The 23142-nt window shown below is 36.7% G+C and overlaps 1 protein-coding gene across 4 annotated transcripts in view; it reads left to right on the top strand.

The window, feature by feature from the left end:
• LOC123880016 (GRB10-interacting GYF protein 2) overlaps window positions 1-23142 on the top strand; it is a 52755-nt gene that overhangs the window by 10496 nt on the left and 19117 nt on the right. For all 4 annotated transcript variants that reach the window (XM_045927880.1, XM_045927881.1, XM_045927879.1 and 1 more), the window contains exons 6-17: window positions 368-489; window positions 1119-1242; window positions 2273-2382; window positions 3969-4081; window positions 4658-4835; window positions 5327-5393; window positions 6571-6944; window positions 7282-7436; window positions 7959-8141; window positions 8686-8835; window positions 9531-9569; window positions 10109-10231. In XM_045927880.1, the coding sequence (XP_045783836.1) occupies window positions 368-489; window positions 1119-1242; window positions 2273-2382; window positions 3969-4081; window positions 4658-4835; window positions 5327-5393; window positions 6571-6944; window positions 7282-7436; window positions 7959-8141; window positions 8686-8835; window positions 9531-9569; window positions 10109-10231 (1738 nt within the window). The remainder of the gene's footprint in view (window positions 1-367; window positions 490-1118; window positions 1243-2272; window positions 2383-3968; window positions 4082-4657; window positions 4836-5326; window positions 5394-6570; window positions 6945-7281; window positions 7437-7958; window positions 8142-8685; window positions 8836-9530; window positions 9570-10108; window positions 10232-23142) is intronic.

Below are 23142 nucleotides of genomic sequence, written 5' to 3'. Positions count from 1 at the left end.
GTTTTATTACTTGATTGTTATTGAAATGGAGATCCGTGCTCAGTAGTGCGGCGGCGATGAGTTTTCACTTCTTTTGATGAGTTTTCACTTCTTTTTAATGATTCTTATAAAAAAATTACTAAAAATAAATTTTTTTTTTTTTCAAAACGTTTGGTGAAAAATATATTTATTGATTTTCTTAATGTTTAACTGTTTTAAACAGAGTTTACAGCACATGTTTCTGAGCGAATACAATCGCCACGACAACCTCCAGTTTTTGTGATAAAAAAGACTGGAGTTGAACCCCGGACCTGCCACTATAGATCACACCAGGGAGGTTTTTTTCTAATTAAATCTAAACCTAGATTATTACTGTTTTTGTTCTCAGACGACCAAATAATTTAACAAATTGGCGTCAGTCCAAAGAAGAGAATGGAGAGGAATGGAGAGGTAATGAGCCAGGCCTCGGAAGAGGAACTATCAGACGGCCCCTCGCTGAAAGAATGAGAGGTAACATTGAATCAGACATTAAAGCCCACCAATGTAAATACTGTAAACATAATTCCAGAAGCAGGTATAATTTAACTATTTTAAGACAAGCAATTACAATGGGTTCTCTAATTAAGTTGATTTAATAAAGAACTAGACCCTAGTACTTGTAGTTAGTACAGGATGCCTGCGACTTCGTCCGCGTGGATGTAGGTTTTTAAGGAGGAACTGTTTAATTTTCCGGGATAAAAAGTCGCCTATGTCAATTACAGGGGCAAGCTACCTCGGTACCAAATTTCATACAAATCTGATAAGCGGATGGATCTTTAGGAATCCCGTGGGAATTCTTTGATTTTCCGGGATAAAAAGTATCTTATGTCCATCCCCGGGATATAAGCTAACTCTGTACCAAATTTCTTCAGAATCGGTTAAACTGTTGGGCCGTGGAAAGGTAGCAGATAGACAAACAGACAGACACACTTTCGCATTTATAATTTTAGTATGGATGATAGGGAGTGCAACTGTGTTTGCGCTCGCACTTGTGCAATATACCTAATATCTCCCGCGCAGTTGGCTCATCTCTATGGACATCGGCCGCCGCGGCTGAAATTCGGTCGACATTGCTTGTGTTTACATGGATTTTTGTACAGATAGGGAACGAGGTCACGTGAGCCTTCGGAGGCCCCATCCCTCTACCGGGCAAGGGTGGAATCGTCGCTCGTGGAGCACGAATGACACACATGATACCCCACATGAAGAAAATTTGCCCGAATGGTAAGTTTTATCTTATTTGTAAGTCGATTCAATGCTTTGTTTCAAATATTAATTTAATCTCAAATTCATTTTATGTTAGACAATAGTGTCTCTTATGTTACCTCTGTGACTATACCAATAGTTCGGAATCCAGGTTCCACTGAGAAGAGCCGGTAATAAACTCAGCAGTTGCTCTTTTCAAATCACAAAAAGTTACAATATATAGCGATAAAACAACATGATCTTTTGGGCAACTGAAAGCTCTGCCGGTTGCTTCCATGCAATGCCACTAGGAATCCATTAATCGTATAATAGCCTCATGACTTAACAAGTGTATTCATTACTTAATGTTTAAATTTGTCTAGTGGCAAATCTTAAAATTTTTTTGGAACCATATCGTAAAAGCAAATACTCAGCAGTTCAGGGTTGTGACCCCTCCCATTAACCATGTATACTAAGTTTCTGTCTGATTTATCAACAATATAGTATTATTAGATGATGTCCGGGACGTCATTCGCGTGGTTTTGGGGTTCAAAAGGAAAAACAGACCCCTTATAGCAACATGACTTTGTTGTCTCCGTCCGTCTGTCCATCTGTCCGTCTGTCGTGTCTGTCAAGAAAACCTATAGAGTACTTACCGTTACCTAGAAGCAGGTAGGTAGGTAGGTCTTGTAGAACAACTAAAAGCAAAAATCCGAAAACCGTGAATTTGTGGTGACATAACAAAAAAAATTAAATGTGTTTCAATTTTCAAAGTAAGATAACTGTACCAAGTGGGGTTATCATATGAAAAGGTTTTACTTGTACATACTAAAACAGATTATTTATTTTTATTCTTAATAGTTTTTGATTTATCTTGCAAAATGTCGGAAGAAATACCCAAGTACGAAACGCTCGGTGCGCGAGTCTAACTCACACTTGCCGGTTTTTGATTTTAAAAATCCTGTGGAAGCGTTCCAATTTTCTGGGACCAAGCCTATGTTCTTGGGTTGCAAGCTAACTGTAAAATTGTGCATAAATACATAGTTGACAATATAATGATTGTCACCAGGGCTGTAGAGAACACGGAGGCTGGTGCAGGCACGTTTGACTCGTCCGGTGCTTTTCATGGCTGTGCCGCAGACGACAGTAATATTTCGCGCCCTCAGGAGTCAAATCATGGTGAGTTCATATACATATATTCATATTTATTTATTTAAGAAAAATAGTATCACAGTTTACAATAATTTAAGTGTAATCATGAACTCGTAAGTTGAGTTTATCCGTACACAAGTACCATCAACATTAGGCATTACACGTAACACATTCATGTAGTGGTATAATAGTTAAAATAAACATAGATAGATAGATGAAACATATATTAAACATATATTAAAAATTCCATTTCATACTATAAATATTATAATGACATAACATTATATTATAACTTAAAAATTGTATCATAATATATAATAATATTATTATGTGCAAAGCCGGCCTTATTGCTAAGAGCAATCTCTACCTTTGCTGAAAGGAGAAGCTAGTTGTTAGATAGTAGTAAGTCGCAGAGAATTATTCGAAATTATATTAATAAATACATTATATATATTTGATTATTATATTAATAAACTAGGTATAACAAACGTAAAATAACGTAATAAAAAAGGTCAAAACGTTATCATTAAAATTATAAATAAATGTTGGTAGGTAAATTAAAAGTTCGTAGGTAAGATATAGTGCGAAGAGCGTAGCTCACACTACTTTGTGTATGATATTTATAATTCTGGTACAGAATGATTATTTTATTCAAGTGCAATATTTAGGTCAAGTAAAGTACCTATCTATTAATTACTGTGTGATTGATTTTAGTAAATGTTATTAGTAAGTTAAGTTATTAGTATTATTAGTTTTAGTTATTAGTGTGATTAGTAAGTTAAGATATTAATATAATTTAGTAAGTGATTATTCTTTTGTTTTTGAACTAAGTACTTATTTATGATGTAGATGTTTTGATATCGATGATTCGTTATTTTACAGTTTAATTATTGTATTTTGTAGTTGATAGTGATATTGTACGATGTAGTTATGTGTTTGACCTGTATGTATATAATATGTCCCCTAGTAACTACTCGACGATTTTGGTAAAATGATACATTATGATCATGATTAGATTGGTCTAGATGGCGCGAGCGTCTCTGGGTACATAAAATTCTTTAAAAACATCAAAATGTGCGCTTTAGTGTGCGGGCTGACAAAGATGCGGCGCTCCGGCGTGTGACGTCACACTACCTTAAACACCGACGCGGCTCTACTATGGTGAAATTAAAAATAATAACTACTAATAAATAAAAATAAGCAGTTGTCCGTAAAATAACTAGGAACAGCGCGAAAGCTCGCGTGCGACTTATTGAGCGATTGACACCCGTACTCATAAACGTTACTATGAGGTCTCACAGTGCGCTCGAAGCCACAGTGTAGGTTTCACTATATGTATAAGAGGCAACTTCTAGGCGCGCGCCATCTTAGGCTTGCTAGCGAGTCTGAAAAAAAAAAAACCAGATGACTGTGTCACGTCAATTTACAATGATCTGATTGGTGGAACCTACACTATGCGTTCGAGCGCACTGTGAGACCTCATAGTGATGAGTACGGCCGTGAATTATTTGTGGTGCGACGATTTCGACTAGGCAAAATGACATCACACTTAAATAATTATATTTACTATAATTTTTTTCAGCACGTACGAGTATTTTGTTTGTTTGTTTTAGTTCTATCGCGTTCTCACACGCATGCGGGGTTTTCACGCGCGGGGAACCAAGACTGCGAAGAGGCCTCGGCAGAATGGTGGGCCTCTGAAAAGGCTAAAGCCGAAAAGAAAAAGGTAGAGTATTTTTTTCACCAAATCCCCTTCTGTTATCTCGTTTTGTACCCCTTTTTTCCCCCGAGTAGCTTTTTTTAAAGAGTAAAAAAGAACATTTCTTTTGAAAAAAATCATAAAACATGTTTTAAACAAATTATGCTCCGGTGTTTTATTTATGTTCATCTGTTTTAAAAAATTCGTTTGACTCTATATAGACTTAAATGAGAACTGCCACGTTATGAAAATGTAATATCAAACTTGTAAAAAAAAAGAATATTAGCCAAGCAAATGCTTTATCACACTAATATTATAAAGGAGAAAGTTTGTGTGTGTGTGTGTGTGTGTGTGTGTGTGTGTGTGTGTGTGTGTGTGTGTGTGTGTGCGTGCGTGCGTGCGTGCGTGCGTGCGTGCGTGCGTGCGTGCGTGCGTGCGTGCGTGCGTGCGTGCGTGTGTGTGTGTGTGTGTGTGTAAAAACCTTCATCAACGCGAACGAAGTCGCGGGTGGTTTCATAATGCTTCATAATAGCCATGAAAATGCTTTTATTTCCAATTACTAGACCAATGGGATAAGCCACTTTAAATGAAGTTTCTCGACAGGCGGAGGAGCAAAACCGCCGAAATACTAATGTAACTGGAGCCCATCATGAGGAAAGCAGCTCGCTAGACCGAATCCCAGAGGAGGAGCCGCAGCCCTCCACGAGCCAACAGCGGAACGAAGGCGCAGGCCCCGCGCCGGCGCTGCAAGCCGCCCAGCCGGCGACTAGCGCGTCGCGAGGTATTCATCTTGTTTCCTCTGTTTTCATATTATTCAGATACAAGTTAGCCTTTGACTGCAATCTCACCTGGTGGTAAGTGATGATGCCGTCTAAGATGGAAGCGGGCTAACCTAGAAGGAGTATGGCAGTTTACATTAAACCCATACTCCTTTGGTTTCTACACGGCATCGTACCGGAAAGCTTAATCGCTTGGCGGCATGGCTTTGTCAGTAGGGTAGTAACTAGCCACGGCCGAAGCCTCCCACCAGACCAGAAATTAAGAAATTATAAATCCGGTCCGCTCCTCAACCGTTGAGCTATCGAGGCTTGATATTGGACGACAAGTGTCTCTTACGCTAAGTTGCGGCTACCACTGGTTTGGAATGCAGATTCTACGGAGGAAAATCGGCAAGTAACTCAGTAGTTGCTCTTTTCAAGTCATAAAAAGTTACAATATGTTAGTATAAGCAGGTTGCTTCCACACAACTTTGTCACTGTACATTGTGTTTAGGTGCCGGCAGACCCAACTGGGAGCCCAGCGCGGAGGACATCGAAAGCTCAAGAGTCTTAGCCAAAATGTGAGCATTTTTAATGTTCTTGGCCCCTAACGTCTGAATTTCAAATAATGTTTTACAAGTGCTTTTGAATTGTCAAAATAATTTACCATGTATTATATGATTGTAGCAGTCTGCATGTATATGTGTGTAACGCCTAAACTAATGAACCGATTTTGATGAACAATTCGTTATTATGGTCCAGGTGAAATTAAAAACTTGAAGTCTGTATAATAAGAATCACACTAATATTATAAAGGTGAAAGTTTGTACGTGTATGTGTGTGTTTGTTACTGTTTCACGCAAAAACTACTGAACGGAATTGGCCAAAATTTGGAATTGAGATAGATTATACAATGGATTAACACATTTTTTTATTCCGAAAAATCAGTTCTCACGGGATTTTAAGAAAACCTACATCCTCGTAAATGAAGTCGCGGGCATCAGCTAGTCACAATAATAATATAAAAGTGAAAGTTTGTGTATGTGTGTGTGTCTGTTTGTTAGTTACTCTTTTACGTAAAAATTGCTGGACGGATTTGGCTGAAATTTTAAATGGAGATAGATTATACCCTGGATTAAAACATAGGCTATTTTTTACTTTAAAAACAATGAGTTCCCACGGGATTTAAAAAAAAACCTTTATCTTCGCATTGATAACAATATTATAATAAATAAATCCTACAATAGGGATGATGACTACTAGTCAAATCAGTGACTTTTATCAAACGTCAAAACGCTCGCTTAGCAAGGGAGCTTGTATGAAATTCACAGATGTGACGTCATAGAAATTTGACGTAATTTGACATACTTTTTTTAGTTAAATCGGTAATTTAGACTCTATTTAATAATTCCTAAGAAATAATTTATTTTTGATAGGCATCATCCCAATTTTCCTATTCCTAAATGTATAAATGCGTCTCATTCTCTTGAAGTTTAGTTTTCTTAAGGTTTCACTTGGACCGTGTGAGAACTGCACACATTCTTTTAACTGTCTAGGCTTGTGCTCGACTGCAATCATACCAAAAAGCCGGAGACGATGGAGTCTAAGTTAGAGCGCGCCTGCCTAGAAGGTGCCCCCCAGCCACTCTTCTTTTGTAAATATTATAGCTACCGGGCAAAACGGAAGCCGGAAGGGCATTCCATATTCTAGCATTGCATTGTATTAAAAATAATGAAGCAAATCTTTCTTTTTAATTAGGCTTGGCCTACCTAGTGTGCCAGCTGACCTCGCTAGGTTAATGGATACCAGCAGATACGAAAACGTATCGAGCGAGGAAGTGTATGCGATGTTGGAAGCGGAGCTTGTTCGGCTGAGGGCCAGGGATTGTACAATGGGTGCCGCCGGCTTACCGCAGCCGCCGCTTCCTAACCCGCCGGACACCACGGAGCTGGCACTGCAACGAGCTCGGTGCAGCCTTGCACCCACACCGATCGTGGACATCGGAGCCTCGGCCGGATTCCGGGGTGTCGCCCCGGGGTTCGAGGCCGCCCCGGCAAGAGAGAGTCCCGGCGTGGTCGGCGTCCAGAACTCGGCGCTGAATTCCGCCCTTGGCTTACCACCTGCGACTACGGGTTAGTACACAAATAAACAATCATTTTATGCAGCAGCTACAATATCGTGCGTATCGTCCCTTGAATTCAATTTTTAAAATTCAATATTTTGTTTTTTTATGTGCAATGCAGAGTTTAAAATAAAACAAATTTTTGATGCCGAAAGTAGCACTACAATTGAGTCTTCAATTTAAAATTCGTTTTCCTTCCTTTTTAGCAATATTACAAAGAAAAAGGTGCAGATACTCTTGTCTAAATTTATTTTAGAGAAAGGCATCCGAATCGACGCCATTGTATTGATTTGATTGCATCGTTTTTTTATCTTTGTTTGTTGTGTTTAAAATGGCCAACTGAACAGGTGCGGCGCTGCCGCAGGACCAAGCCCAAGGGAACGCTTCTGCATTGGCGGTTAATCCAGCGATGCGTGTTTACCAAGGCGAAGAGCTGAATGCCTACTTGAGACCTTTCGAGGGCGATTGGTCTCAACTTTACCCCGAACTTGATAATCCAAGGGTGAGAGAATTTCTTTTTCACCTCTCTAGCACAAACAGGGCGCCTTTGCTGCCCAAAACCAGTGAGCAAAACTCGTTTTTGCTCACTGATTAGAGCCACATATCATACATATATTACATAATCATCATGATCAACCCATCGCCGGCTCACTACTGAGAACAGATCTCTTAGAATGATAAGGGTTTGGCCGTAGTCCACCATGCTGGCCAAGTGCGGGATGGCAGTCTTCACATACCTTTGAGAGACATTGTGGAGAACTCTCAGATATTCAGGTTACCTCACGATGTTTTCGTTCACCGTTAAAGCAAGTGATATTAATTACTTCAAACACATGCTCCCACTTGGCCGGTTTTTTAATCAATTGTCGCTCGGCAACACGTATAGATCAACTGGAGCAATGTGGAGTAATTACTTCGCATTGCTGAAATTTTCAGATATTGCTGGGTGTTGCAGTAAATTGCGTCATGTGGTCGTGAATTGTTCAATTGCCTGTGGTACCTTAAAACAAATTTTCTTCTACAGCCCCCGTCTCCAACCAACATAGGCGACGGCCCAAAGCTACTTAACCTATACGCCGAAACAAAAGCACGCAGCAAGGCGGACGACACTTTATCTTCCTTTTACGAGGAAATGATAACACAACATCGCCAGTATTTTAAATCGTTAGAGTCATTGGCCAATACTTGGTTTTACAAAGACCCCAACGTAAGTATTTTTCAAAGTAGTCATACATTACTACCACTTTTATAAGTTCACCGATGTACCTGCGCAGAAATCTTATTTTTGAATGGCGCGAAAATATCTCAGCCGATTGTAGCGCGCGTCCGTCCGCTTTTGTAAGCGCGAATTATGAACGAGATAGCACGAGTCTTTGTTGTTCTTGTGTAACCGCGGGTAAAATTGCGGTTTCAAATCAGTGAAGTCGTGGGCGTAAGCTAGTAAAACATGAAATTCGTGCTCGGTGATGAGTAAGACAACAATATAGATGCACGGAGAGTGATATCTCTTTCACTCTCCGTGCATTTATATAAAGTTTTGTTACAAATTATTCAAAGTAGGTACTATTGCACACTTTTGACTATCAATTGTTATATTTGTAAGATAATGTTACGGTGATAGTTAATTACGTAAACTTAAAACTAAATCTACGCGCCCAAGTGTGAGAAGAGCCCACAACGAACTCAGCCGGGTATTCTTTTTAGGGGTCCGTACCTAATATAATAATAGTTCGATGGTTAATTTGTTGCAGGGTCGGCTCCAGGGGCCATTCAGCAGCGAGGTCATGTTGTTCTGGTACAACAGAGGCTTCTTCAGCCAGACTATGCTCGTAAAGCGTGGCTGTGAAACAGACCTGCGCCCCTTGTTCACTTATGGCCCCGTGGTGCCGTTCGCATATGTAGTGAGTCATCATCATCAAACTCCATTTTAACGACCTCCTCGGCGCAGTGGTCAGTGGTGGTCCTGGCTCCGACTCCCGGCACGAAGTTTATCATTTTAAAATCTCTGGTCTGGTGCGAGGCTTGAGCCGTGGCTAGTTATGGTGCACTTCTTACACATTTTGCCTTTTAAGTCGGTTAAAGAAAAAACCGGCCTAGTGCGAGTCAGACTCGAGCGAGGGTTCCGTACTCGGTTATTTTTTCCGACATTTTGCACGATAAATCTAAAACTATTGTGCATAAAAATAAATAAAAATCTGTTTTAGAATATACACGTAAAGCCCTTTTAGATGATACCCCACTTGGTGTAGTTATCTTACTTTAAAAATTGAAAACACTAATTATTATTATTATTTGGTCATCAACACATTTCAATTTTTTTTTGTGATGTCACCACAAATTCACAGTTTTCGGATTTATTCCTTGTGCTATAAGAGCTACCTACCTGCCAAATTTCATGATTCTAAATAAACGGGAAGTACCCTATAGGTTTTCTTGACAGACACGACAAACGGACAGACAGATAGCAAAGTGATCCTATAAGGGTTCCATTTTTCCTTTTGAGGTATGGAACCTTAAAAATTTATTATAATTTTAGTATGGAATGGATAATGGCATGGAGATTTTATTAATCCATAATAATAATTTATCTTTACAGGAGCCGCCACACATTACGCCAGGCATTAGACAAATGGATGTGAGTATACATTTTACCTACTGTTCAATTTAAAAAAAAACGTAGGAGGCAAAGCGAACATTTAATTCGATAAACGAACTTTGCGACATTGTTCCATAAAAAAATTTGGATTCCAACTCTTCAATCCTGATGCAGCACAGAACCTGACCACCAAGCTGATGGGATTTAGAAACTGTCGGTTATAAATTGATATTGAAAGGTATCTATACCAAGTAAATACTTTGTCGTTGACCTTCAGGATCCAACTCCTCAACCCTGATGCTGTAAGGAATTGCATTCCTAAATCCTGGTGATCCCTCGGGATTTTTAAAGGATCATCCGTTTAAATGTTTTTAAGTGGTACGGAAACAAGTTGCAACCCGGAGACGGGCTATTACGGGAGGCTACTTTAGTCCTGGGAAATGAAAAGTTCCCACCGGATTTGTAAAAACGTAAATCCACGCGGGCGAAGCTGCGGCATCAGCTAGTATAATATATATAGTGAGGTGGCTGGTGGTGGCGGTAGTGGAGCGGTACTACAGTTGTCCGTGTTTCGGCAGGCGGGGTTGTGGGGCCAGCCTCCTGACAGCCTCAGGGACATGTGGGCGGAGCTGCAGCATTGCGCGCCTCTGGTGCGCTCCGAAGACGTCGTCAACAACCTGCCGTCCTTTTTCTGGAATGGGGTACGTACCCGTGCGATTGCGAACAGAATACGAGCTTGGCGGTTTAACCCTTATAAAAAATATTATCAAATATCATATATTAAATATCTTTTTAAACATGTAACTATACTGTGAAGAATAGTAGAAGTCAGTATGCAGTATCTCTAATGTAGTTGTTGCATTTGACGGTGCGCGGGGCTGGTGCTTGCGTTAACTCGTTTCGGTATCGTAAAAGTAAGCACAAGTACAGTTCAAAACAATCGGAATGTTTACTTATGTGTGTAGATGCGTGTTTATATTTATATATATTTTATCTCATTGTGCTATGCATTTGTTTATACTATAATTATTACCATTTATGAACATTTTAACTATTAAATCATGTATGTATAAATTTTTAATATTACACTCATTTACAGGTCTCTGACATGGTGTCAGATACTTGTACTAGAGGCTGGATAATTTAAAGTTTTTTCTGTATTGCTGTGCATTATGTTATTCTCTGTTCATATAATGTTGTGTGCGGCACTGTGTTTTGAGCTTTGCGTGCACCGTCAAATATAAACAAATTAGTCTATATTATATTTTTATTGTATTTACATATATTTGTGTAGTATATTTTGTCTTATTTAAGTAAGCCACCTTTTTAGCTTAGCTGTTACATTATAACATACACATTGATCAAATAGTCAAGTTTAAACCGCCAACCTCTATATCACTTTTACATAAAAGTATTACATCTTGCACACAACTTGTCCGTCCCTAGTTTTATGCTTCAGAGATGAACGCAACTTGTTTAAAATACTTTGCTGGATTGCTTGCGGACTACTAATTTTATTTTAATAATATATACTGAACTTACTTACTTATCAACATTATAATCCATGCTTTAGTAATACTTTTATAAATTCACTTTACGTGAAAAGGATCCAACCCACTCAGTTAATTTTTAGATATTCACATTTAAAATTGATGGGTTAGTTCTTTTTCATGTAACGACGTCCCATTTTTAGTTCAACTAACAAAATTTATCTTTTAAAACATTATGTAAAAATTCAAAAAGCCAAAGCTTTGTATGCTTCCTGCAAGATTGTTGTCATAACCAATATTATTCGTTCGTTCTCTTTCCACACATCATGATTTTCGCAATTCTTCATGACTTTGTCAGTTGAACTAGTCATGTGTATGTTTTCATTGACGCACGGGCGCGGGATATGTAACTACGGCGTTTAGCCAGCCGCCCGAGCGTTTCCATCGTAGGAGTTCACCTGTCTCACAAACTCCACTCGGCCGTGGTATGCGACAACGCCGATTTCATTTCAAATGTGCAATAATTGAGGAGCTGGCGAACAAAATGGAGGAATTTGCATGAAGTTAAATTTTACAGCAGGAGCTAAAAACTGAATGAAAGTTAAAACTTGACTGTAATTGTATTGTTTTGATTCAACTCACGAACTTTGGACTGAATTTTAGCACACTTTTAAGCCGTTATGAATAAAATTCATGAATTTGGGCTCAATTTCAGTACAGTTTTAGCCCGGTTTGCTAAGAAATGAGTTGGAATTTGTACTGACTGGATCAAAGACAGAAGTTTAGTTACACCGTTCTGCTCACCAGCTCCAAATGATGCTTGCGCAATGTGCGCCCCGCAAACAACATACGATCGGACTTCGTGAGACCGGAGAACTATTTATTAATTTAACAATATACCTAATTTGCACAACTACATTGCACATTTTCTTCTTTTCGTTATTATAATCGATAAAAGCGTGTACCTAGTGTTTCTATCCACGGAAAGAAGTTGTATAAAATCTCACTGGGCGTCAACCATTTTGAGTCACCAATCAATCACAAACAATTCTGTTTTCGAATTGAATTTCAAATTATTTTTTGAAAAATTGGAATCAGAGTTTTGAATGTTTTTCAGAACATGTTAGTGATTGATTGGTGTCTCGAAAATGGTTAACGCCCACTGAGATTTTCGTCTGTCTTTTGTCTAGAAATACAGAACAGAGAGAGCCTTACACTCACTTTTTTCCGTGGATATACTATGAGAAGGAGCTTATATCGCGTACATTGTTCATTTTATTTAGCTTTTTAACGAAAGCATTTGCGAATTGGGCTTGGCGGCTATGGTTTAGCTTGTTATTTTTATTGCACTATATCATCGTCCCTAAAGCTAACTCTACTCCATCCATGAAGAGAAGTTAGTATTTTGAGTGACCAACCAATCCCTAACGAATCTTTTCGGTACTACTCGAGCCCTATGCTAACTTTTTTTCTGTTGATAGAGTATAAAATATGCTATGAATGCACGCGCTAATGCTTAGTCCAAGTTTCATAGATTTCATCTTAGAATCTTAACCACTTCAAACTTCACCACTTCACCACACAACTTCATGCATCATATCACCTTTCATTTATTTATTTATTGATTTATTTATTTATTTGTTTATGTTTATTTTATTTTATTCATTTATTTGTAATCAACAGCGTTACAGCTAATATAATTTTAAATTTTAGACTACATATAAAAATAAGGCCAAATGGGATTACAATGGGATTATAACAGAAGCTTTTCAGTAAAGTAGTAGCAATAGGTAATCACAACATGAGTGCGCGTGCGTGCGTGCGTGTGCGTGTGCGCGTGCGTGTGCGCGTGCGTGTGCGCGTGCGTGTGCGCGTGCGTGTGCGTGTGCGTGTGTGTGTGCGTGCGTGTATATGTGTGTGCGTGTATATGTGTGTGCGTGTGTGTGTGTGTGCGTGTGTGTGAGAGCAAGTGTACATATATTTCTGTACTATTATAGATATTAATTAACATAAATAGCTGGAGTTTGTTTTGCTTTAGATGGTAGATGCTTTTGACGATTCAAAAGAACTTGTAAAAGTCTAATTGAATAAAAATATTTTGAATTTGAATTTATCACTTGTTGCTTGAGTGTTTTGAGAAGATGGATTTTTGTATTTCTTGTTTCTAATGGATTGCATCTCCTTGGCTACTATGCAGCCTCTATAATTAGCTAATATGTGGGGACTGGTTTTTGAACCAGGTAATAAACGTGTTGCATCACACCAGCCCCGTATCTATTTATATTTGATTAGGTTATTTTAGGTTAATTAGGTTTTAGGTTGGATTAGGCTTTACGAATAGTAGGTAAGTAGGTAGTTTAGAAGGTTATGTTGATGTTTGTGTATGTTTATGGGTATGTATGCGTGTGTATGTGTGTACGTGCATAGCAGCATTAGATATTCCTTTACACAAAGTTGGTTTTCTAAACCAGGTTAAAATATATTATTAAAATAATTATTATTAAAACTTGTCTTGTTCTTCTTGAACATGGCGTTGCTTAAAGTGTGGAATGAATTCTTCACAAGTATAAATTCCTTTGGTGTAATTTACAAGTAAACAATTTTGCGACCCCCGCAGTTAGCACAAAAAATCGGACTGGCGCGTTCCAGATACTAGGTAAGTAAGTAGGTACTTGGATGGAGTAAACGACTAAGTTCGTTAGGTGAGTTAGGTACAATAAGTGCAGTGACAGTGTTAAGTGTATTTTAACAGCGCATCCTTTTACACACTACCAATAACTCCAAACTTACACTTTTATGATTTTATTAATATATTTAAACTTTATATTTCACTAAATATCATATTGTATTAGTATTAATATAATATAATATATTAGTATAATAGTTGTTTAGTTTAGTGTATATAATATTTAGTAGTTAGTTTAGTAGTAGTTTAGTAGTTAGTAAATCATACCATGATCATCCCGTTACCCGCCGTTTACTACTGAGCACACCCATATCTGCATCGGTAAGTATTTTTTCGTAACCATCTAGAAATAAGCTTAATAATATTTTCGTGTCTGTATTTAAAACTACTATTGGTATTAGTGGAGTAAACGAAGCCTTTCCGTCGGAAGTCCTCAGAAACAGCTCCGATTTTGATGACTTTTAAAATTTTTGTTTTTTATATATTATTTAAAATCAGAAACGTTTTGAGGCGGGGAAATAGTTTTTAATATTTTTAATCCATATGTATGATATTTATACATGAATTCCAGTAAAACGTTACCTTCTCCTTGAGAGGTCGTAGAGGAGGTCAAATGCTATCTAATGATCTCTAAACACCTAAAGGCAAAAAGGGCCCGTTTTCGAGTTATTGATTGTTGTCAGAAAAAATACGTATTTGTTTCTTGAATTTATTTATAAAAAGTAAGATATATAGCGCCAGCTTTTTACTAAGTTTCTAAGTGGCAGACATCTTAATTAATAATTGTGTGTACTAAAATAATTATAATCCTCATAGGTTCTCCAGTTAGTGTTCCAAAACTGTACCTGTTTCATAATTTCTATTTGGTTACTTTGCCAAAAATGCAATATTTTTTGAAAAGTTACACAAATTTTTGATCTCTAAAACTTCTACACATTCTCAGCTATCTAATAACGTATCAAACTCTATTATAGGTTCAAAATTAGCTAAAAAACGATAAAATAATGGCACAAGGGAGAAATTGCTTAAATCTGAAATTTTCAATAAAATAGTTTTTTCTTTGTTTAGAGCTAGTAACTAAACTTAAAGGGAGGTAACATTTCACTATCTAAATGTAGTCTGGTCTAGTTTGATCATGAAGTTCGCCACGGGTTAGGCCGATCGATCGATAGAAACGATTTTTTATCGAAAGTTTCAGGCATAAGAAATTTCTCCCTTGTGCTATTATTTTATCGTTTCTTTAGGTAATTTCAACTTATTATAGAGTTTTGTACGTTATTAGACAGCTGAGAATGTGTAGAAATTTTAAAGATAATCTGCAGGCCAAAAATTTCAGTGATTTTATGGAAAAAAACATAGAATTTTTGGCAAAGTAACCAAATATAAATTATGACTCTGGTACAGTTTCGGAGCCTTACCTTGAGAACCTATGATGATTATTTTTATTTTAGTACTCACAATTATTAATTGTGATATCTGCTACTTAGAAATTAAATAAAAAGTTGGCAAATGCCTCACTTTTTAAATCAATTTAAAACAAATAAATATGTATTTTTTCTGAAAACCATCACTAACTCAAAAACGGGCTCTTTATGTCCATAGGTGTTAAGAGGTAATTTGATAGCATTTGACCACCTCTACAACCTCTCAAAGAGAAGGTAACGTTTTAGAGGACTTCATGTATAAATACATACGGATTAAAAAATATTGAAAAAAAATCCCGGCTTCAAAACTTTTCTGACTTTAAACAATATATAAAAAACAAAAATTGAAAAAAAAACATCAAAATCGGAGCCGTTTCTGAGGACTTCCTAAGATTGACTATTTTACTTCTTTATTGACTCCACAATTTCAAGAATTTTCGATTAGTGTCCTTGATATGCACGAGTTGGGGTGCGTATCCACTGAGGTAAATGCTTTTGACGATCCAAAAGTAATGTAGATGTGCAAATTATTTAAATATAAATTTTTTTTGTGTATTAACTTTAAAAATTTTAACTATCTTGTAATAGTTAACGTTTTTAAAGAAGAAATGAAATATTATATTCATAGACAAGAGCATGAGACTCTTGTCTATGAATATATTGTGACACATGAATAGGATGTCTATGAATGTAATATTTTTTTTGTGTACTAACTTTAAAAATTTTAACTATCCTGTAATAGTTAACGTTTTTAAAGAAGTAATGAAATGTGTTTTATATCAATCTGTAATTCAATCGCAGTATTAAGTGTAATATTAGAAAGAACCGGCCAAGTGCGAGTCAAACTCGCGCACCGAGGGTTCCGTACTCGGGTATTTTTCCGACATTTTGCACGATAAATCAAAAACTTTTATGCTTAAAAATACATAAAAATCTGTTTTAGAATGTGCAAGTAAAGCACTTTCATATGATACCCCACTTGGTATAGTTATCTTACTTTGAAAATTAAAACATATTTTAATTTTTTTTTCTGTGATGTAACCACAAATTCACGGTTTTCAGAGTTATTCCTTTACTTGTGCTATAAGACCTATCTACCTGCCAAATTTCATGATTGTAGGTCGATGGGAAGTACCCTATAGGTTTCTTGACAGTGTCCGTCTGTCGTACGGACAGGCAGACAGACAGACAGGCCACAAAGTGATCCTATAAGGGTTCCTATGGCCGAATGTTGGTCATTAAAACGGTGCGATTATTAATCTGTTATAGAGAGCTGTCGAATCTGTCTGTTGTTATTTTCTCAATATAAAAATACACGTAGTTAACTATCTTGATATTAACTAACTATCTATGCTTATCCGGCTAGGCTCTTTGCAAAGTAAAATTTTGCAAAGTAATCTGTGAATAGAATATTTGTCAAATGATCTTTTGTAAAATGATATGTTTGTGGAATACGACGTTTGTGATTTGATTAGTTTTTGAAAAGTTTTTGGTGAAATGATAATTTGTTATACTTTTTTTCTTAATCATTAATGAACCAGATTGTTAAAATCCTAGCCCAAAATGTTGAATTCTTAAATAATGTTGAATTCGCAAAATGTTGAATTTCAATTTCTAAAATGTTGAATCCCATGAATCCCAAAACGTTGAATTCGCAAAATATTAAATTTCAATTCCCAAAATATTAAATCCCAAAATGTTGAATTCGCAAAATGTTGGATTTTAAAACATAAAAAGGAGTCAAGGACTTACCTATCGTCAAAGTTGTCAGTTTTAAACCATTTTTGCGACGGGGGCTATCTGAATAACTGAACGAGATAGTAATATCTGATGGCAAAGTTAAGTTTGTCCCTGAATCCATTTTATCTTTTCGTTAGAGAACTATTTACATACCTACAACTTGGCACGGAACCTTCGGTGCGCGAGGCTAATAAAAAATCCTCCCGAAATCTCAAGCAAAGATAAATTATTTTGCATAGTACTTGCATTTATCAATTTTTTTGTGAGTATTATACTAAATATTATATAATATTCGCTCGGGGTTCTCCTATACTTTTCTTATATAAAAGGTGTTTTTTATATTGCAGTCGCGCTCTTTTTCATTACTTTATTCTATCTCACTATCAAAAAAGGTAAAATACCAACCGTTTACTTTCTCCATCAAATCGATCAAAAATCAAAGTCGATTGAAAAAATTGATTCCTCAAACCGAACGATTCAACATTTTGGGGTTCAACATTTTGAGAATTGAAATTCAACATTTTGTTAATTCAACATTTTGGGATTTAACATTTTGGGAATTAAAGTTCTATATTTTGCGAATTCAACATTTTGGGATTCAACATTTTGGGAATTGAAATTCAACATATTGCGAATCTAACATTTTGATTCTCAACATTTTGCAACTCCGAAATTCAACAGTTTGCAAATTCAACATTATGAGAATTCAATCAACATTTTGAGCCTGAAGGGTAAAATCATAACCATTCCCTTTGGCTTTGCCGTAGTCGGATAAAAAGGAAAAGGGATAACATTAGATTTAGTCCTATCAATTTAGTTATATTTATATATAACTAAATAGAGTATATTTACTGTAATATTTATTATAGTAATTATGAAACTATTTTTGTAGAGAATTTTAAGATCTACAACTTTGGGCCTGCATTTTTTTTATAAAACTTACTGTTTTCGAGAAAAATCCAAAAACTTCAAATTTTGACCTTTGACCCCGAATAACTTTAGTAGCACACATAGGATCGATGTTATTTGTAATGGTAAACCCCAGCTCTCCACCAATATTTGGCTCTGTGGGAATTATTGTTATTTCAAATGTCTATATTGACCGGGCTATAGTCACATCATCAAATTTTTTTTCAGGGTATATATCGAATTGTAAATGTCAGACGCAGTCCTGCTGAAGAATATCAAGCAAGTTTTGAACAAAGTAATAATTCTTTGGAAAACACTTCTCAGCATTCCAATGATAGTAGTTAAGTATTTTGCTGTTTTCCTCAACCCATCGCCGGCTCACTACCGGTGTTTGTATTTTGTAAGAATGTAAGTGTTTTGTTTTGTTTAGTATGGTGTAAGTGACGGAGAGAGGCCTGTTAATGGTGCTTGAAGTCTGCCAATCCGAACTTGGGCTGGCGATGGGTTGATAATGTATCAATTTCCTTTTATTGTGAAATCCTTTTATGTATAATGAGGCAGGCTTTTGGTACAGACGAGAGGTAAAATAGTGTTGTGTTAGATAAAGTCGCGATTACAATATTGTAAGCTTTACCCACGTGTATCGGAAGCCTGGATCTGCAAGCACCCTAAATAAATATTGATGTATCAAAGGCCTGTTCCTAACAAAACATGTTCCTGAATCTAGTATAAGGTTTTGCACATCACATCGAAAATTATTATTATTAGTTATAAAAGCAAAGTGATTTTTTCCTTAGTTAAATGTTATTGTACAAACAGCAACAAAGCTAGATTTGTCGCTGACCCTATATCATTTACACCAAACGGTGATTTGAATGGACATATGATTGTTTTTTTTTTTGTTTGTATAAGCACGATCAGAAGGCCGACGACGTGCACTAGGTTTTGAGTATTTTTTTCAGTTTAAGGTTAAGTTTTAACTGTAATATGACTTAGAATATTGAGAATTAGAACTGTTTTTCGTGAACAGTTCACGTAAAACAGTTCTAGAAAAGTAAGACAACAATTTTTATAAAATCGATGTAGGAAATCTAAGGCAATCTGTTTGTGAGAATATTTGGCTGTTTTAAGTTTCCTACATTGATTTTACAAAACTAGACATTATTTACTATTATATTAAGTGTATTATTACTTTTATTGATCGAAATCGGCAGCTGAAGCTGTTCGCAACTGTGATATTATGTCCCGTATTTGCCACAAGTAGGTAGGTACCTACTAGGGCTGGCCTCGAATGTTTAGTCGCCAAAAAAATTTTAGGTAACGAAAAATTTGTTATAACTGTTAATTATATCTTAATAAGAGTAAAAAAAATTTAAGATAAACATGTTAAGTTGTAAATGTTTATTCTATTTAGTGTTATATAATTAATTCAAACCAAAAAGTAGTACTTATCACAAATAATACAACTTTAACAGAGTACATTGTCTTAAATCGCAGGTCTAGGTGCGCAATTTGGGAAACCCGTTTGAAATAATACATTGGTACAGGGAACACAAATAAAAACAAGTTTCTTGTCAAGACAAAAGCCCTGCTTATATATGTATACCTATCTGACGTGTAGATATACTGCGCAGTTATATGCCTCGTGTTCAGAACTGTCAATTGCAGTATGTTGTAGTATGTGTCAGACTCGTTTTTTATCACTTTATAAACATTACTAGTATAGTATAGTATAACATAGTATTTTGTTTATTTTTTCAAGCAGAAATATTTTTTTTATTTGTTTTTTTTTATTCTAGCTTTGGAAAACTAATGTATAACATAGTATTTTGTTTATTTTTTCAAGAAAAAATATTTTGTTTGTTTTTTTTTTTATTCTAGCTTTAGAAAACTAATGTATAACATAGTATTTTGTTTATTTTTTCAAGAAGAAACATTTTGTTTGTTTTTTTTTTGTTCTAGCTTTAGAAAACTAATAAGTAGCCAGACGCAAACAGCCATAGCTTAGAAAATATGTGCTCTATATGTATTTTTTTATTGTTTTCTCTATGTAAACGGAAGCGACTGTGAAGGTTTACGTAGGCCACAAAATATGAGGCTACGAGAGACAAAGTTGTGTCCGCTTTGGCTCTCGTGGCCCCATGTGCGATGATGTGAGCTTATAAGACTTCGTACTTTGTCGGTAGGGTAGCAAAGTCAATCTTGAGATCATCTTATAACTTGAGTATAATTATAAACTATAGGTATTCGGTGTCTACTCTCTACAAAAATATATCTAAGTCTCGAGCCTCAAAAAGGCGGGACCATATCCATTCACTTTAGTACGTAAGTTTGATGCTTTCAATAAAAAAAATTAAACAATTTTTCTATCATTTAATATTTTATTATTAAATTTTCCCTCGCCGATAGAAACATATGCAAGGAATTTCCTAATAGTAAGTAGTATTAAGTAATTTTAGAGTTACAGTTATATAAAGTTTATAAATTATAAATAAATTAATATACTTACAAAGTAATGCGGACATCCAGTGCGCAGTGCTGGATGTCCGCATTATATTATACATTTCCTAATACGATATTGGAATTATATACAATTCCTAGGAATTGTGCACATTTCCTAGGACATTTATGTAGGTATTAAATAGTTTTTGAAACAATATTTTATACATTTCCTAAATAGCTTCGGAATTATATAAATTTCTTAGGATTTGTATACAATTCCTAGATTTCATACATTTCCGGTAACATAATATATACAAGAGCTTAGTTAAAGAGCTGAAACTCAAAATCTCGTTGCGAGCAGCCAGACATTTCGTGATAAACCATGCGCTGCTTTTGCGGTTTTGAGCTAAGGGGTTTGTGTATTTATGTAAGGCTGTATGGATGTATTTATGTAAGGATGTACGGACGTATGATGATATATTATGTGTGTGCGTATTTGTATGATGGTATGTATGATTAATAAATGTGCCAAGCGCATGAGCCGTTTATACTCTGGTGTTTTTATTGCAACAATATCCCGAGAATTGTATTAAGTAAATATAACGTAAAGACAACTTGTCCAATTTTTTCACTGTTGCTTACAAAATTGCTGAAAGTTGTATCATACACGTGCATACTAAAAAATACACTCAATGCTATTAAATATACAGTCGAGACCCGACAGAGACATCGAGGCCCGACAGGTACATCGAGACCCGACAGACATCGAGACCCGACAGACACATCGAGATCCGACAGGGACATCAAGACCCGACAGACACATCGAGATCTGACAGAGACATCGAGGCGTGACAGACACATTGAGATTCGACAGAGACATCGAGACCCGACAGACATCGACACCCGACAGAAACATCGAGACCCAATAGATACATCGAGACCCGACAGACACATCGAGATCCGACAGAGACATCAAGACCCGACAGACACATCGAGGTCTGACAGAGACATCGAGGCGTGACAGACACATTGAGATTCGACAGAGACATCGACACCCGACAGAAACATCGAGACCCAATAGATACATCGAGACCCGACAGACACATCGAGATCCGACAGAGACATCAAGACCCGACAGACACATCGAGATCTGACAGAGACATCGAGGCGTGACAGACACATTGAGATTCGACAGAGACATCGAGACCCGACAGACATCGACACCCGACAGAAACATCGAGACCCAATAGATATATCGAGACCCGACAGACACATCGAGATCCGACAGAGACATCAAGACCCGACAGACACATCAAGATCCGACAGAGACATCGAGACCCGACAAACATCGACACCGCACAGAAACATCGAGACCCGACGGATACATCGATACCCGACAGACACACCGAGACCCGACAGACATACCGAGATCCCACAGAAACATCAAAACCCAACAGAGAAATCGAGACAAGACAGACACATCGAGACCCGACAAAAACATCAAGATCCGACAGACATCAAGATCCCATAGAGACCCGACAGACACATCGAGATACAATAGAGAGCCGACAGAGTTATCGATATCTAACAGAGACATCGAGACCCGACAAACACATCGAATCCCGACAGACATCGAGACCTGACAGAGACACTTGAGACTCGATAGAGACCCGACAGACACATCGGGACCCGACAGAGACATTGAGACCCGACAGAGACATCGAGACCCGACAGAGACATACACATCGAGACCTGACAGAGACATCGAGACCCGACAGACACATCCAGATTCAAGACGTAGGCGAGAGTATTAAAAAAATAGCGCCAAGAGTATACTTTTCAAAGCGTGGAATGCATGGCTATGGTTTGAAGTACTCTTCCGAGATCACTGTTTCCTACCATTTACTAAGAACACAGACTGATTTCTCTTCCTTATACCTTATGATTATCCTTTTATAAAATATTCCTCATATAAATTATAAGGAAGATTATAATATATAACTTCCATATAATTATCGTAATATAAGGAAGATAAATGATACTGTAATGAGCTGTGAATACCTACGACTCGTCCACTGACATCGTGTATCCAGTTACCATCGTTAGCTTCCAGAGCCAGAGCGACGCCGCCGCCGACCTTATACCCTATCCACGGAAAGAAGTTAATATAGCGCTTGTCACGTAATCCCGTACAAATGATAGAGGCAAAAATGTCGGTAGACGCTAAAAATTACGGTAGAGATGTATAGAGCGCACTTTGACTTTACTCATACTTAAGCTTCAGTTAAGATGAGCCGGTTTTATGTCAGCAGCATAACATTGTCTCGTTTTAACAGTAGCTTAAGTCTTAGCAAAGTCAGAGTGCGCTACACTTAAGTTTCAGTTAAAACGAGACGGTTGTATGTCAGCAGTATAACACTGTCTCGTTTAAGCTCAAGTCTTAGCAAAGTCAGAGTGCGCTCTCCCTTAGTCACCAACCTAATTGCAAACGAAACTATGTTTCCTAATTGAATATCGAATGTTTTTTGAAAACAATTTCGAATTGAATTTTGAATGTTTTGCTGAAAACATGTTTGTGATTGGTTGGTGTAGCAAAATTGTCATTTTGCCTCTATCATTTGTATAGGATTAAGAACAGAGAGAGTGAACAGAGTTTATACTAATGAACTGGATAGGGTAAACATATCTCAAATCACAAAACAAGTAGTCCAATCTGAATTTTGCCACATGGCGACTTGCGCAACTCACAAAATAAATTAAAATAAAATTAAAATAGCCCTTACTTCCAAGAACAAGATAGGATTTACATTTTTGTTAAATTTGAATTAAGGACAATTTATATATTATATTACATTACTGAATTGCAAGTCACAAACGTTGGAGTAAATACACGAGCCCGGCTGAATTCTGTTTTTGCACAA

This window comes from Maniola jurtina, chromosome Z, assembly GCF_905333055.1.
Source record: "Maniola jurtina chromosome Z, ilManJurt1.1, whole genome shotgun sequence".
Lineage (NCBI taxonomy): Eukaryota > Metazoa > Arthropoda > Insecta > Lepidoptera > Nymphalidae > Maniola > Maniola jurtina.
Note: the sequence above shows the minus strand (reverse complement) of the source record. Positions and strands in the feature narration are given on the sequence as shown.